Source organism: Coregonus lavaretus (assembly GCF_964263955.1).
Source record: "Coregonus lavaretus genome assembly, chromosome: 5".
Taxonomy (NCBI): domain Eukaryota; kingdom Metazoa; phylum Chordata; class Actinopteri; order Salmoniformes; family Salmonidae; genus Coregonus; species Coregonus lavaretus.
Window position 1 is genome coordinate 52,796,176 of NC_139992.1, and position 13,808 is coordinate 52,809,983.

Sequence of the window (13,808 nt, forward strand, 5' to 3'; positions counted from 1 at the left end):
TCCACATTTTGTTACGTTACAGCCTTATTCTAAAATATATTACATTGTTTTTTTCTTCATCAATCTACACACAATACGTCATAATGACAAAGCAAAAACAAGGTTTTGGAATATCACATTTACACAAATATTCAGACCCTTTACTCAGTACTTTGTTGAAGCACCTTTGACAGTGATTACAGCCTCGAGTCTTCTTGGGTATGACGCTACAAGCTTGGGACACCTGTATTTGCGGAGTTTCTCCCATTCTTCTCTGCAGATCCTCTCTCTCTGTCAGGTTGGATGGGTAGCGTCGCTGCACAGCTATTTTCAGGTCTCTCCAGAGATCTTTGATCGGGTTCAAGTCCGGGCTCTAGCTGGGCCACTCAAGGACATTCAGAGACTTGTCCCGAAGCCGCTCCTGCATTCTCTTGGCTGTGTGCTTAGGGTCATTGTCCTGTTCAAATGTGAACCTTCGACCCAGTCTGAGGTCCTGAGCACTCTGGAGCAGGTTTTCATCAAGGATCTCTCTGTACTTTGCTCCGTTCATCTTTCCCTAGATCCTGACTAGTCTCCCAGGCCCTGCCGCTGAAAAACATCCCCACAGAGTGATGCTGCCACCACCATGCTTCACCGTAGGGATGGTATTGGCCAGGTGATGAGCGGTGCCTGGTTTCCTCCAGATGTGACACGTAGCATTCAGGCCAAAGAGTTCAATCTTGGTTCATCAGACCAGAGAGTCTTGTTTCTTATGGTCTGAGAGTCATTTAGGTGCCTTTTGGCAAACTCCAAGCGGACTGTCATGTGCCTTTTACTGAGGAGTGGCTTCCATCTGGCCACTCTACCCTCAGCCCCCAGCTGTGCCCTGGACACCATATGTGAACTGATTGCCCCCCATCTATCCTCAGAGTTCGTACTGCTTGGTGACCTAAACTGGGATATGCTTAACACCCCGGCCAACCAACAATCTAAATTAGATGCCCTCAATCTCACACAAATTATCAATGAACTTACCAGGTACAACCCTAAATCTGTAAACATGGGCACCCTCATAGATATCATCCTGACAAATGTACCCTCTAAATACACTTCCGCTGTCTTCAACCAGGATCTCAGCGATCACTGCCTTATTGCCTGCGTCCGTAATGGGTCCGCGGTCAAACGACCACCCCTCATCACTGTCAAACGCTCCCTAAAACACTTTAGCGAGCAGGCCTTTCTAATCGACCTGGCCTGGGAATCCTGGATGGATATTGACCTCATTCCGTCAGTAGAGGATGCCTGCGTGTTCTTTAAAAGTGCTTTCCTCTCAATCTTAAATAAGCATGCCCCATTCAAACAATTCAGAACTAAGAACAGATATAGCCCCTGGTTCTCCTCAGACTTGACTGCCCTTGACCAGCACAAAAACATCCTGTGGCGTACTGCATTAGCATCGAACAGCCCCCGCGATATGCAACTTTTCTGGGAAGTCAGGAACCAATATACACAATCAGTTAGGAAAGCAAAGGCTAGCTTTTTCAAACAGAAATGTCTATCCTGTAGCAATAACTTTGCTACGGCTGGCCATGCTTTCCACCTGGCTACCACTACCCCGGCCACCAGCTATACACCCTCCGCTGCAACTTGCCCATGCTTGCCCATGCCCAACTTGCCCATGCTTGCAACTTGCCCAACTTGCCCATAAAATTATTTGATCCCCTGCTGATTTTGTATGTTTGCCCACTGACAAAGACATGATCAGTCTATCATTTTAATGGTAGGTTTATTTGAACAGTGAGAGACAGAATAACAAAACAAAAATACAGAAAAAAGCATGTCAAAAATTGTATTAATTGATTTGCATTTTAATGAGGGAAATAAGTATTTGACCCCTCTGCAAAACATGACTTAGTACTTGGTGGCAAAACCCTTGTTGGTAATCACAGAGGTCAGACATTTCTTGTAGTTGGCCACCAGGTTTATACACACATCTCAGGAGGGATTTTGTCCCACTCCTCTTTGCAGATCTTCTCCAAGTCATTAAAGTTTTGAGGCTGACGTTTGGCAACTCGAACCTTCAGCTCCCTCCACAGATTTTCTATGGGATTAAGGTCTGGAGACTGGCTAGGCCACTCCAGGACCTTAATGTGCTTCTTCTTGAGCCACTCCTTTGTTGCCTTGGCCGTGTGTTTCGGGTCATTGTCATGCTGGAATACCCATCCAATAACCATTTTCAATGCCCTGGCTGAGGGAAGGAGGTTCTCACCCAAGATTTGACATGGCCCTGTCCATCGTCCCTTTGATGCGGTGAAGTTGTCCTGTCCCCTTAGCAGAAAAACACCCCCAAAGCATAATGTTTCCACCTCCATGTTTGACGTTGGGGATGGTGTTCTTGGGGACATAGGCAGCATTCCTCCTCCTCCAAACACGGCGAGTTGAGTTGATGCCAAAAAGCTTGAATTTGGTCTCATCTGACCACAACACTTTCCCCCAGTTCTCCTCTGAATCATTCAGAAGTTCATTGGCAAACTTCAGACTGGCCTGTATATGTGCTTTCTTGAGCAGGGGGACCTTGCGGGCGCTGCAGGATTTCAGTCCTTCACGGCGTAGTGTGTTGCCAATTGTTTTCTTAGTGACTATGGTCCCAGCTGCCTTGAGATCATTGACAAGATCCTCCCGTGTATTTCTGGGCTGATTCCTCACCGTTCTCATGATCATTGCAACTCCACGAGGTGAGATCTTGCATGGAGCCCCATGCCGATGGAGATTGACAGGTCTTTTGTGTTTGTTCCATTTGCGAATAATCGCACCAAAAGTTGTCACCTTCTCACCAAGCTGCTTGGCGATGGTCTTGTAGCCCATTCCAGCCTTGTGTAGGTCTACAATCTTGTCCCTGATGTCCCTGGAGAGCTCTTTGGTCTTGGCCATGGTGGAGAGTTTGGAATCTGATTGATTGATTGCTTCTGTGGACAGGTGTCTTTTATACAGGTAACAAGCTGAGATTAGGAGCACTCCCTTTAAGAGTGTGCTCCTAATCTCAGCTCGTTACCTGTATAAAAGACACCTGGGAGCCAGAAATCTTTCTGAATGAGAGGGGCTCAAATACTTATTTCCTTCATTAAAATGCAAATCAATTTATAACATTTTTGACATGTGTTTTTCTAGATTTTTTTGTTGTTATTATGTCTCTCACTGTTCAAATAAACCTACCATAAAAATTATAGACTGATCATTTCTTTGTCAGTGGGCAAACAAAAACAGCAGGGGATCAAATACTTTTTTCCCTCACTGTATTTGAAAGCCAAGTTAACAAACAGATCACCGACCATTTTGAATACCACCGTACCTTCTCCGCTATGCAATCTGGTTTCCGAGCTGGTCATGGGTGCACCTCAGCCACGCTCAAGGTCCTAAACGATATTATACCCGCGATCGATAAAAGACAGTACTGCGCAGCCGTCTTCATCGACCTGGCCAAGACTTTCGACTCTGTCAATCACCGCATTCTTATTGGCAGACTAAATAACCTTGGTTTCTCAAATGACTGCCTCGCCTAGTTCACCAACTACTCCTCAGATAGAATTCAATGTGTCAAATCGGAGGGCCTGTTGTCTGGACCTATGGCATTCTCTATGGGGGTGCCACAGGGTTCAATTCTCGCGCCGACTCTATGCTCTGTGTATATCAATGATGTCCCTGTTGCTGCTGGTGACGCTCGGATCCACCTCTATGCGGACAACACCATTTTGTATACATCTGGCCCTTCATTGGACACTGTGTTAACAAACATCCAAACGAGCTTCAATTCCATACAACACTCCTTCCGTAGCCTTCAACTGCTCTTAAACACTAGTAAAACTAAATGCATGCTCTTCAACCGAACGCTGCTTGCACCCGCCCACCCGACTAGAATCACTACTCTCGGCGGATCTGACCTAGAGTATATGGACAACTACAAATACCTAGGTGTCTGGTTAGACTGTAAACTCTCCTTCCAGACTCACATTAAGCATCTCCAATCAAAAGTTAGATCTAGAATCGGCATCCTATTTCGCAACAAAGCCACCTTCACTCATGCTGCCAAACATGCCCTCGTAAAACTGACTATCCTACCGATCCTTGACTTCGGTGACAAAATAGCCTCCAACACTCTACTCAGCAAATTGGATGTAGTCTATCACAGTGCCATCCGTTTTGTCACCAAAGCCCCATATACTACCCACCATTGTGACCTGTACGCTCTTGTTGGCTGGCCCTCACTACATATTCGTCGCCAAACCCACTGGCTACAGGTCATCTATAAATCACTGCTAGGCAAATCCCCGTCTTATCTTAGCTCACTGGTCACCATAGCAACACCCACCCGTAGTATGCACTCCAGCAGGTATATCTCACTGGTCATCCCCAAAGCCAACACCTCCTTTGGCCGCCATTCCTTCTAGTTCTCTGCTGCAAATGACTGGAACGAACTGCAAAAATCTCTGAAGCTGGAGACTCTTATCTCCCTCACTAACTTTAAGCATCAGTTGTCAGAGCAGCTTACCGATCACTGCACCTGTACACAGCCATTCTGAAATTAGCCCACCCAACTACCTCATCCCATATTGTTATTTATTTTGCTAATTTGCACCCCAGTATATCTATCTGCGCATCATCTTTTGCACATCTATCATTCCAGTGTTAATACAAAATTGTAACTATTTTGCACTATGGCCTATTTATTGCCTTACCTCCATAACTTACTACATACACACACACTGTATATATATTTTCTGTTGTATTTTTGACTTTATGTTTTGTTTTACCCCGTATGTAACTCTGTGTTGTTGTTTTTATTGCACTGCTTTGCTTTATCTTGGCCAGGTTGCAGTTGTAAATGAGAACTTCTCAACTGGCTTACCTGGTTAAATAAAGGTGAAATATATATTTATTTTTTAAAGACCTTATTGGTGGAGTGCTGCAGAGATGGTTGTCCTTCTGGAAGGTTCTCCCATCTCCACAGAGGAACTCTGGAGCTCTGTCAGAGTGACCATTGTGTTCTTGGTCACCTCCCTGACCAAGGCCCTTCTCCCCCGATTGCTCAGTTTGGCCAAGTAGCCAGCTCTAGGAAGAGTCTTGGTGGTTCCAAATTTATTCCATTTAAGAATGATGGAGGCCACTGTGTTTTTGGGGACCTTCAATGCTGCAGACATTTTATGGTACACTTCCGCAGATCTGTGCCTCGACACAATCCTGTCTCGGATCTCTACGGACAATTCCTTCGACCTCACTTGGTTTTTGCTCGGATCAACCATATATAGACGGTTGTTTGCCTTTCCAAATCATGTCCAATCAATTGAATTTACCACAGGTGGAATCCAATCAAGTTGTAGAAACATCTCAAGGATGATCAATGGAAACTGGATGCACCTGAGCTCAATTTCAAGTCTGATAGTAAAGGGTCTGAATACTTATGTAAATAAGTTATTTCTGTTTTTTATTTCATTTTTAATATTTAAAAAAATGGTTTTCGGTTTGTCATTATGGGGTATTGTGTGTAGATTGATGAGGGAAAAAATATTTTTGTCCATTTTAGAATAAGGCTATAACGTGGAAAAAGTGAAGGGGTCTGAATACTTTCCGAATGCACTGTTGATGAAAAGATGATAGAAAAGGCCTTACCAAGATGAAGATGAGCTAGATCCTCTCCTATCTGTCCACCTGTATTTCACGACTATGACCAAGAGGAGTCAGACAAATCTCAATCACTCCATCTCACACACTTGACACATTAGAAAAAATTATCTCTACTGTTACTATGAAGAAATACAATGATAACACATAAAACACTGTAACTGATAAAACAAAACTATCCCTCATTCAATGGCAGTTTATTTTACCTTTACATGTTGCTGTGTAATTGTGTGTGTGTGTGTGTGTGTGTGTGTGTGTGTGTGTGTGTGTGTATATGTGTCTATGTGTGTGCACGCACTGAGTGTGCATGTGTGTCTGTGCACATACACATGTGTATGTACTGGAAGTGCATATGATGTGTGTGTGTGCGCGTGTGCATGCGAATGTGCGCGTGGACTTACGTGTGTGTTTGTGTGTGCATGCGTGTGTGCACTTGTCTATGTGTGTGTGTGTGTGTGTATTTGTACTAACTGGTGTGTGTGTGTGTGTGTGTGTGCAGGGCCTGCTGAAGGTGGCAATTGACAACGCGCGGGCCCAGGAGAAGCAGGTGCAGCTGGAGAAGACGGAGCTGAAGATGGAGCTGTTCAGGGAAAGAGATCTCAGGGAGACCCTGGAGAAACAGCTCGCTATCGAACAGAAGAACAGAGGTAGGTGTGTGTGTGTGTGTGTCTGTGTGTGTTTGCACACAAAATAACAGAGGTACTGACAACCACCTGGCAGAGCGCGCGAGAGAGATGGAGAGAGATAGAGGGGGGAGGGGGAGGGGGGGGGGGGGGGGGGGGGGGGGGTTGTATGTGAAAGAGAATGACTCAGAGTCTCTGTGTGTGGGTCACATAGCAGTGCAGTCTACTATCTACTGCTCACAAGAACAACAATTACATTACACCAGGGATATTCAACCAGGGTCCACGGAGGTACTGCAGCATTCCTCCTCCTCCAAACACGGCGAGTTGAGTTGATGCCAAAGAGCTCAATTTTGGTCTCATCTGACCACAACACTTTCACCCAGTTCTCCTTTGAATCATTCCGATGATCATTGGCAAAGTTCAGACGGGCCTTTATATGTGCTTTCTTGAGCAGGGGGACCTTGCGGGCGCTGCAGGATTTCAGTCCTTCACGGCGTAGTGTGTTACCAATTGTTTTCTTGGTGACTATGGTCCCAGCTGCCTTGAGATCATTGACAAGATCCTCCGGTGTAGTTCTGGGCTGATTCCTCACCGTTCTCATGATCATTGCAACTCCACAAGGTGAGATCTTGCATGGAGCCCCAGGCCGAGGGAGATTGACAGTGAAATCACACTACAAACAATCACCCTCATGCTCTTAAGGAAATTGTGAATGTCATGGATACATTAGAACTAGTAGATATATGGAGGCTTATATATCCTGATCTAGTGAGATATACATGGCGGAGACTCAAATCAAGCTAGTCGTCTTGACTTCTTTCTTATGTCATTCTGGTTGGCACCAAAAGTTAAAAAAGTGTTGATAGGGGACAGAATGCGGTCAGACCATCATATAATTAGCATATACATTACTCTTACTGAATTTCCACGTGGGCGAGGATATTGGAAATTTAATCAAAGCCTATTGGATGATAACTTGTTTTTAACTAGGACAGAGGAATTTATAACTGATTTTTTACAACATAACATAGGTACAGCAAACCCCTTATTGTATGGGACACCTTTAAATGGGCCTTTAGAGGCCATGCAATTCAGTACTCATCTTGAAAACAAAAGCAATTTAGGTCAAAAGAGTCCACACTAACAAAGGAAATAGAAGGTCTAACAGAACAGATAGGATAGCAATAGAAACTGTAACATAGAGGCTCAGAATAAATTTGTGGAAAAACAAAAAGAAATTGAGAAACGTATTCAAGAAAGATCAAGTGTAATATATTATAAAAATAAAGCAAACTGTATGGAATATGGGGGAAAATGCACTAAATTAGTTTTATATCTTCAACATAGGAATGCTACCAAAAATAATTTATTGAAACTGGTTACAAATGACGGAGTCACCAAATGATTCACCAAATGATATTTTGAAGGAGGAAACAAAGTACTTTAAGCATATGTTTTCATTTCAGTCGCCTCCATCTCCTCTAACTGAAGCAAATTGTAGAGATTTTTTTTTCTATTTATAATGTAAAATTAACAGCCATACAGAAAGACTCATGTGAAGGTGAAATTACAGAGGAGGAACTTCTGGATGCAATTACAGACTTTAAGTCCGGGAAAACTCCAGGGTTGGATGGCATACCAGTCGAGGTATACCAAACCTTTTTTGATATACTCAGAGGACCGTTATTAGCATGTTTTAACCACTCCTATATAAATGGTAGATTATCAGACACTCAAGAAGAAGGTCTGATTTCATTATTACTGAAACAGGATACAAGTGGAAAATATAAAGATCCAGTCCATTAAAAAAATTGGCGGCCCCTTACACTTCAGTGTTGTGATGCAAAAATTCTAGAAAAAATGTATAGCGCATAGAATTAAAAAGGTATTGTCGGACATTATTCATTCTAATCAGACAGGTTTTTTACATGGGCAATACATTGGAGATAATATAAGACAAGTACTGGAAACAATAGAACACTATGAAAAATGTGGGAAACCAGGCCTACTATTCATAGCAGACTTCAAAAAGGCATTTGATAAAGTATGACTGGGGTTTATATATAAATGCCGGGAGCATTCCAATTTTGGACAATCTCTTATAAATTGGGTTAAAATCATGTATAGTAACCCTAGGTGTAAAATAGTAAATAATGGCTATTTCTCAGAAAGTTTTAAACGGTCAAGAGGAGTGAAACAAGGTTGTCCACTATCGGCATATCTATTTATTATTGCCATCGACATTTACATTTACATTTAAGTAATTTAGCAGACGCTCTTATCGAGATGTTAGCTATTAAAATCAGTTCCAATAATAATATCAAGGGATTAGAAATCCAGGGCTTAAAAACAAAGGTGTCATTGTACGCTGATGATTCATGTTTTCTTTTCTTTCTAACCTCTCTGGATTACAACCAAATTATGATAAATTTACTATATTACGTATTGGATCACAAAAAAATAAAATTTTTACATTACCATGTAGTTTACCAATTAAATGGTCTGATGGTGATGTGGATATACTCGGAATACATATCCCAAATGAAATAAATGATCTCACTCCCAAAAAAATTAATAGAAAGTTAGCAAAAATAGATAAGATCTTGCTACCATGGAAAGGTAAATACCTGTCAATTTGTGGAAAAATCACCCTGATTAACTCTTTAGTATTATCACAGTTTACCTATTTGCTTATGGTCTTGCCTACGCCTAGCGAACAGTTTTTTTTTATTATATGAGAAAAAAATATTCCATTTTATTTGGAACGGCAAGCCAGACAAAATTAAACGGGCCTATTTATATAATGAATATGAATTAGGAGGACAGAAATTATTAAATATTAAAGCATTAGGCTTATCACTAAAAGCTTCAGTCATACAAAAATTATACTTAAATCCGAACTGGTTCTCTAGCAAACTAGTAACATTGTCTCACCCAATGTTCAAGAAGGGACTTTTTCCCTTTATTCAGATTACAACCTCTCACTTTCAGGTATTTGAAAAGGAAATCATCTCCCAAATATAACTATTTCTAAAACAAGCCATAGAAAGTTGGTTGCAATTTCAATTTAATCCTCCAGAAATGACAGAACAAATATTGCAACAAATATTGTGGTTAAACTCAAATATACTAATTGATTAAAAAAACGTTCTTTTTTGAGAAAATGTTTAAAAAAGGTATAATCTTCGTAAATGATATTATCGGTAGGAATGGTGGAGTTATGTCACACATGCAGCTAACAAAAACATATGGAAATGTCTGCTCTACCCAAAATTACAACCAAATAATTGCAGCATTACCGCAACAATGGAAGAGGAAAGTGAAAGGAGGAAAAAGTAAGGATCTTGTCTGTCGGCCTTGCATTAAAGAACATAATTGGTTAAAGGAAATTGTGATAAATAAAAAAGTTTACCAGTTTCATTTAAGGACCAAAAGAGTGACAGCCGTCCTATTCTTGCTACCAATAGAATGTTATTTGTATGGGGGATACAATCTTCCCAGCTCTGCAGATTTGGCTGTGAAGAGAAAGAATCATTAGATAATTTGTTTTGTTATTGTCCATTTGTAGCTTGATTCTGGACACAGGTCCAGGAATGGCTGAAGGATTGCAATATTTTTATGGAGCTGACTACTGGGTGATCTGAAAAGTCATAGTCAATCGATCAATAATATAATAATATTTTTAGCAAAAATGTTTATTTTCAATTCACAAACTGTAGAAACAATGAGAATAGAAAGGTTCAGAACTTTTGTAAAACATCACAGTACAGTTGAAAAAGATATGGCAAATGGAAATCCAATATGGATGGTGTTGAATGGAGCTGAAGGATGGGACTAATAACAACAACTAATAACAACAAGATAACTAGTGTAAGACATGCTGTGTCCATAATAAGTATATAGGTTATATATTGTTAGCTTTTGTGAAAGAGCACAGTTAGAAAGATATGGCATATAGAAGCATACCAGATGGACATCATGAAAATGATCGGAGGAAGTTCAGGAGTAAAAACAAACAAAATATAATTATTGACTGTGTCCATAAAATGTATATAGTACGTATAAGCATTAAGTAGAGGCCTAAGCATTGTTGTTCACTAGTTTACTCCAATTAGGGAAGGGATGGTGGGGTTGGAAAGTAATAAATAGAAACATACAGTGAGGGAAAATAGTATTTGATCCCCTGCTGATTTTGTACGTTTGCCCACTGACAAAGAAATGATCAGTCTATAATTTTAATGGTAGGTTTATTTGAACAGTGAGAGACAGAATAACAACAAAAAAATCCAGAAAAACGCATGTCAAAAATGTTATAAATTGATTTGCATTTTAATGAGGGAAATAAGTATTTGACCCCCTCTCAATCAGAAAGAATTCTGGCTCCCAGGTGTATTTTATACAGGTAACGAGTTGAGATTAGGAGCACAATCTTAAAGGGAGTGCTCCTAATCTCAGCTTGTTACCTGTATAAAAGACACCTGTCCACAAAAGCAATCAATCAATCAGATTCCAAACTCTCCACCATGGCCAAGACCAAAGAGCTCTCCAAGGATGTCAGGGACAAGATTGTAGACCTACACAAGGATGGAATGGGCTACAAGACCATCGCCAAGCAGCTTGGTGAGAAGGTGACAACAGTTGGTGCGATTATTCGCAAATGGAAGAAACACAAAAGACCTGACAATCTCCCTCTGCCTGTGGCTCCATGCAAGATCTCACCTCGTGGAGTTGCAATGATCATGAGAACAGTGAGGAATCAGCCCAGAACTACACGGGAGGATCTTGTCAATGATCTCAAGGCAGCTGGGACCATAGTCACCAAGAAAACAATTGGTAACACACTACGCCGTGAAGGACTGAAATCCTGCAGCGCCCACAAGGTCCCCCTGCTCAAGAAAGCACATATACAGGGCCGTGTGAAGTTTGCCAATGAACATCTGAATGATTCAGAGGAAAACTGGGTGAAAGTGTTTTGGTCAGATGAGACCAAAATGGAGCTCTTTGGCATCAACTCAACTCGCCGTGTTTGGAGGAGGACGAATGCTGCCTATGACCCCAAGAACACCATCCCCACTGTCAAACATGGAGGTGGAAACATTATGCTTTGGGGGTGTTTTTCTGCTAAGGGGACAGGACAACTTCACCCCACAAAGGAACGATGGACGGGGCCATGTACCGTCAAATCTTGGGTGAGAACCTCCTTCCCTCAGACAGGGCATTGAAAATGGGTCGTGGATGGGTATTACAGCATGACAATGACCCAAAACACACGGCCAAGGCAACAAAGGAGTTGCTGAAGAAGAACCACATTAAGGTCCTGGAGTGGCCTAGCCAGTCTCCAGACCTTAATCCCATAGAAAATCTGTGGAGGTAGCTGAAGGTTCGAGTTGCCAAACGTCAGCCTCGAAACCTTAATGACTTGGAGAAGATCTGCAAAGAGGAGTGGAACAAAATCCCTCCTGAGATGTGTGCAAACCTGGTGGCCAACTACAAGAAACGTCTGACCTCTGTGATTGCCAACAAGGGTTTTGCCACCAAGTACTAAGTCATGTTTTGCAGAGGGGTCAAATACTTATTTCCCTCATTAAAATGCAAATCACTTTATAACATTTTTTACATGCATTTTTCTGGATTTTGTTGTTGTTATTCTGTTACTCACTGTTCAAATAAACCTACCATTAAAATTATAGACTGATCATGTCTTTGTCAGTGGGCAAACGTACAAAATCAGCAGGGGATCAAATACTTTTTTCCCTCACTGTATATATTTTTAAAGGATATGTATGTATATATATATGTATGTATGTATGTATATGCGTATATGTATGTATGTGTATGTATGTATATATGTATATATATATATTATGCGAGAGAAAAAAACAAGTGATGCAGACAATTACATTGATGGAAGTAACAATCTATCTGCAATATTAAAGCTCATCTACCCCCCCAAAAAAAAAAAAATAGAAAAAAATAATAAAAAAGACTTGAAACAAGCAGTTCTTGCTCGATAACACACAAATGTCGCTGAGTTACAGCAGTTCTGCATGGAAGAAAATTCCTCCACAGCGACGTGAGAGACTGATCAACAACTACAGGAAGTGTTTGGTTGGAGTCATTGCAGTGAAAGGTGGCACAACCAGTTATTAAGTGTAAGGGGGCAATTACTTTTTCACACAGGGGCATTGGGTGTTGCTTAACTTTGTTCACTCAGGTTTCCTTTATCTAATATTAGGTTTTGGTTGAAGATCTGATAACATTCAGTATCAAAAATATGCAAAAGTAAAGAAAATTAGAAAGGGGGCAAATACTTTTTCACGGCACTGTACCATTTAAAGATTATAATTACAATGGATCAATACAATAGAATGGTCCGCCCTGTTCTTCATTCACAATTGGTGATTACATAATTATGCATCGTTCGCTTCCCCTCACTCATCAACTCACACATTCTCCCCTTTCTCCCCATCATACTTTACTTAATTTATTTCATCCGTTGTTATATGTGTGAAATTAGTTTCGATATAGTTTAGGTTCAGTTTCGAGGCACTTATCGGGGTGATTATCAGCTGGGCACTGCACTTTCAACTGTTGGGAGAAGGAGGAGCAACGGGGGAAAACCATTCAAAAAAATGACATGCCCTCCTAAAACTGGTTATAACTCCAGTTCTGTTTGTGATATTAAGATTCTAACACTGACAGTGTGTTATATAGACTTATTTAGGAAAAGTCACGGACGGAGGGGGTCATGACTTTAAAAATGGTAGAGTAATAAATAAATAAAAATCATGAGCAGTCAAAATTAATGCTTTAGCGGTTCTAGTGTTAACCAGCTAAACAGCTGCTCTTAGTCGAAAATGTGTTTGGAGTTACCTTTTTAGCAAATTATAATGTGGGTAGGTCAAAATAATGAAAAACGATCTACCAAGTCTACTCATTTAAAAATGTTGATTACTTCTCCTTGCCATTATCATTCACCTGATGATAAGACAAGACGTGACATTTTTTGGGAAGCTAATGCAATCCCTGGGCAAGAAAAGGTTGGAGACTCATGCAGTACACAATATGCACACAGCACAGTACATGATCCTACATATAGTATCTAAATGAAAATACATTGCATGCATCCTAAATGGCACCATATACCCTATGTAGTGCACTACTTTTGACCGGGGCCCATAGGGTACATTTTGGGACACAGCCCTTGAAATTCGATTGAGTATGCATGTTTCAGAGCTCATTAAAACAGTTTAACACACATATCTAAATAATTAACAGGGTCATACATGCATAAGAAAACTGCTGTGTGTTTCTATGTCGCTGCTTCCAATGAACGAACCACTTAGTATTGTTCCCCACCGCTGCGAGAGATCAGATAATTATGGATCCATATTGAATTATAGAAATTAATGATTCATCGTCATACTAAACAAAAGTGACACAAATAGAACTTAAGTTAACACGTTTGTGTTTTATAAAGCTCTGCAACAGTTTAATCAAATACTCTATTATTTAATGAGCCAATTTCATGAAAACACCCTTAGAAAT

The 13,808-nt window shown here is 40.9% G+C and overlaps 1 protein-coding gene across 1 annotated transcript in view; it reads left to right on the plus strand.

Annotated features, from left to right (window-relative positions):
* The window catches only part of LOC311129787 (dachshund homolog 1-like), a gene marked incomplete at both ends in the record, with an annotated part of 351,947 nt that overhangs the window by 315,529 nt on the left and 22,610 nt on the right, over nt 1-13,808 (plus strand). Inside the window, one exon of the mRNA XM_084162228.1 lies at nt 6,134-6,281. Coding sequence (XP_084018354.1) covers nt 6,134-6,281 — 148 coding nt within the window. The remainder of the gene's footprint in view (nt 1-6,133; nt 6,282-13,808) is intronic.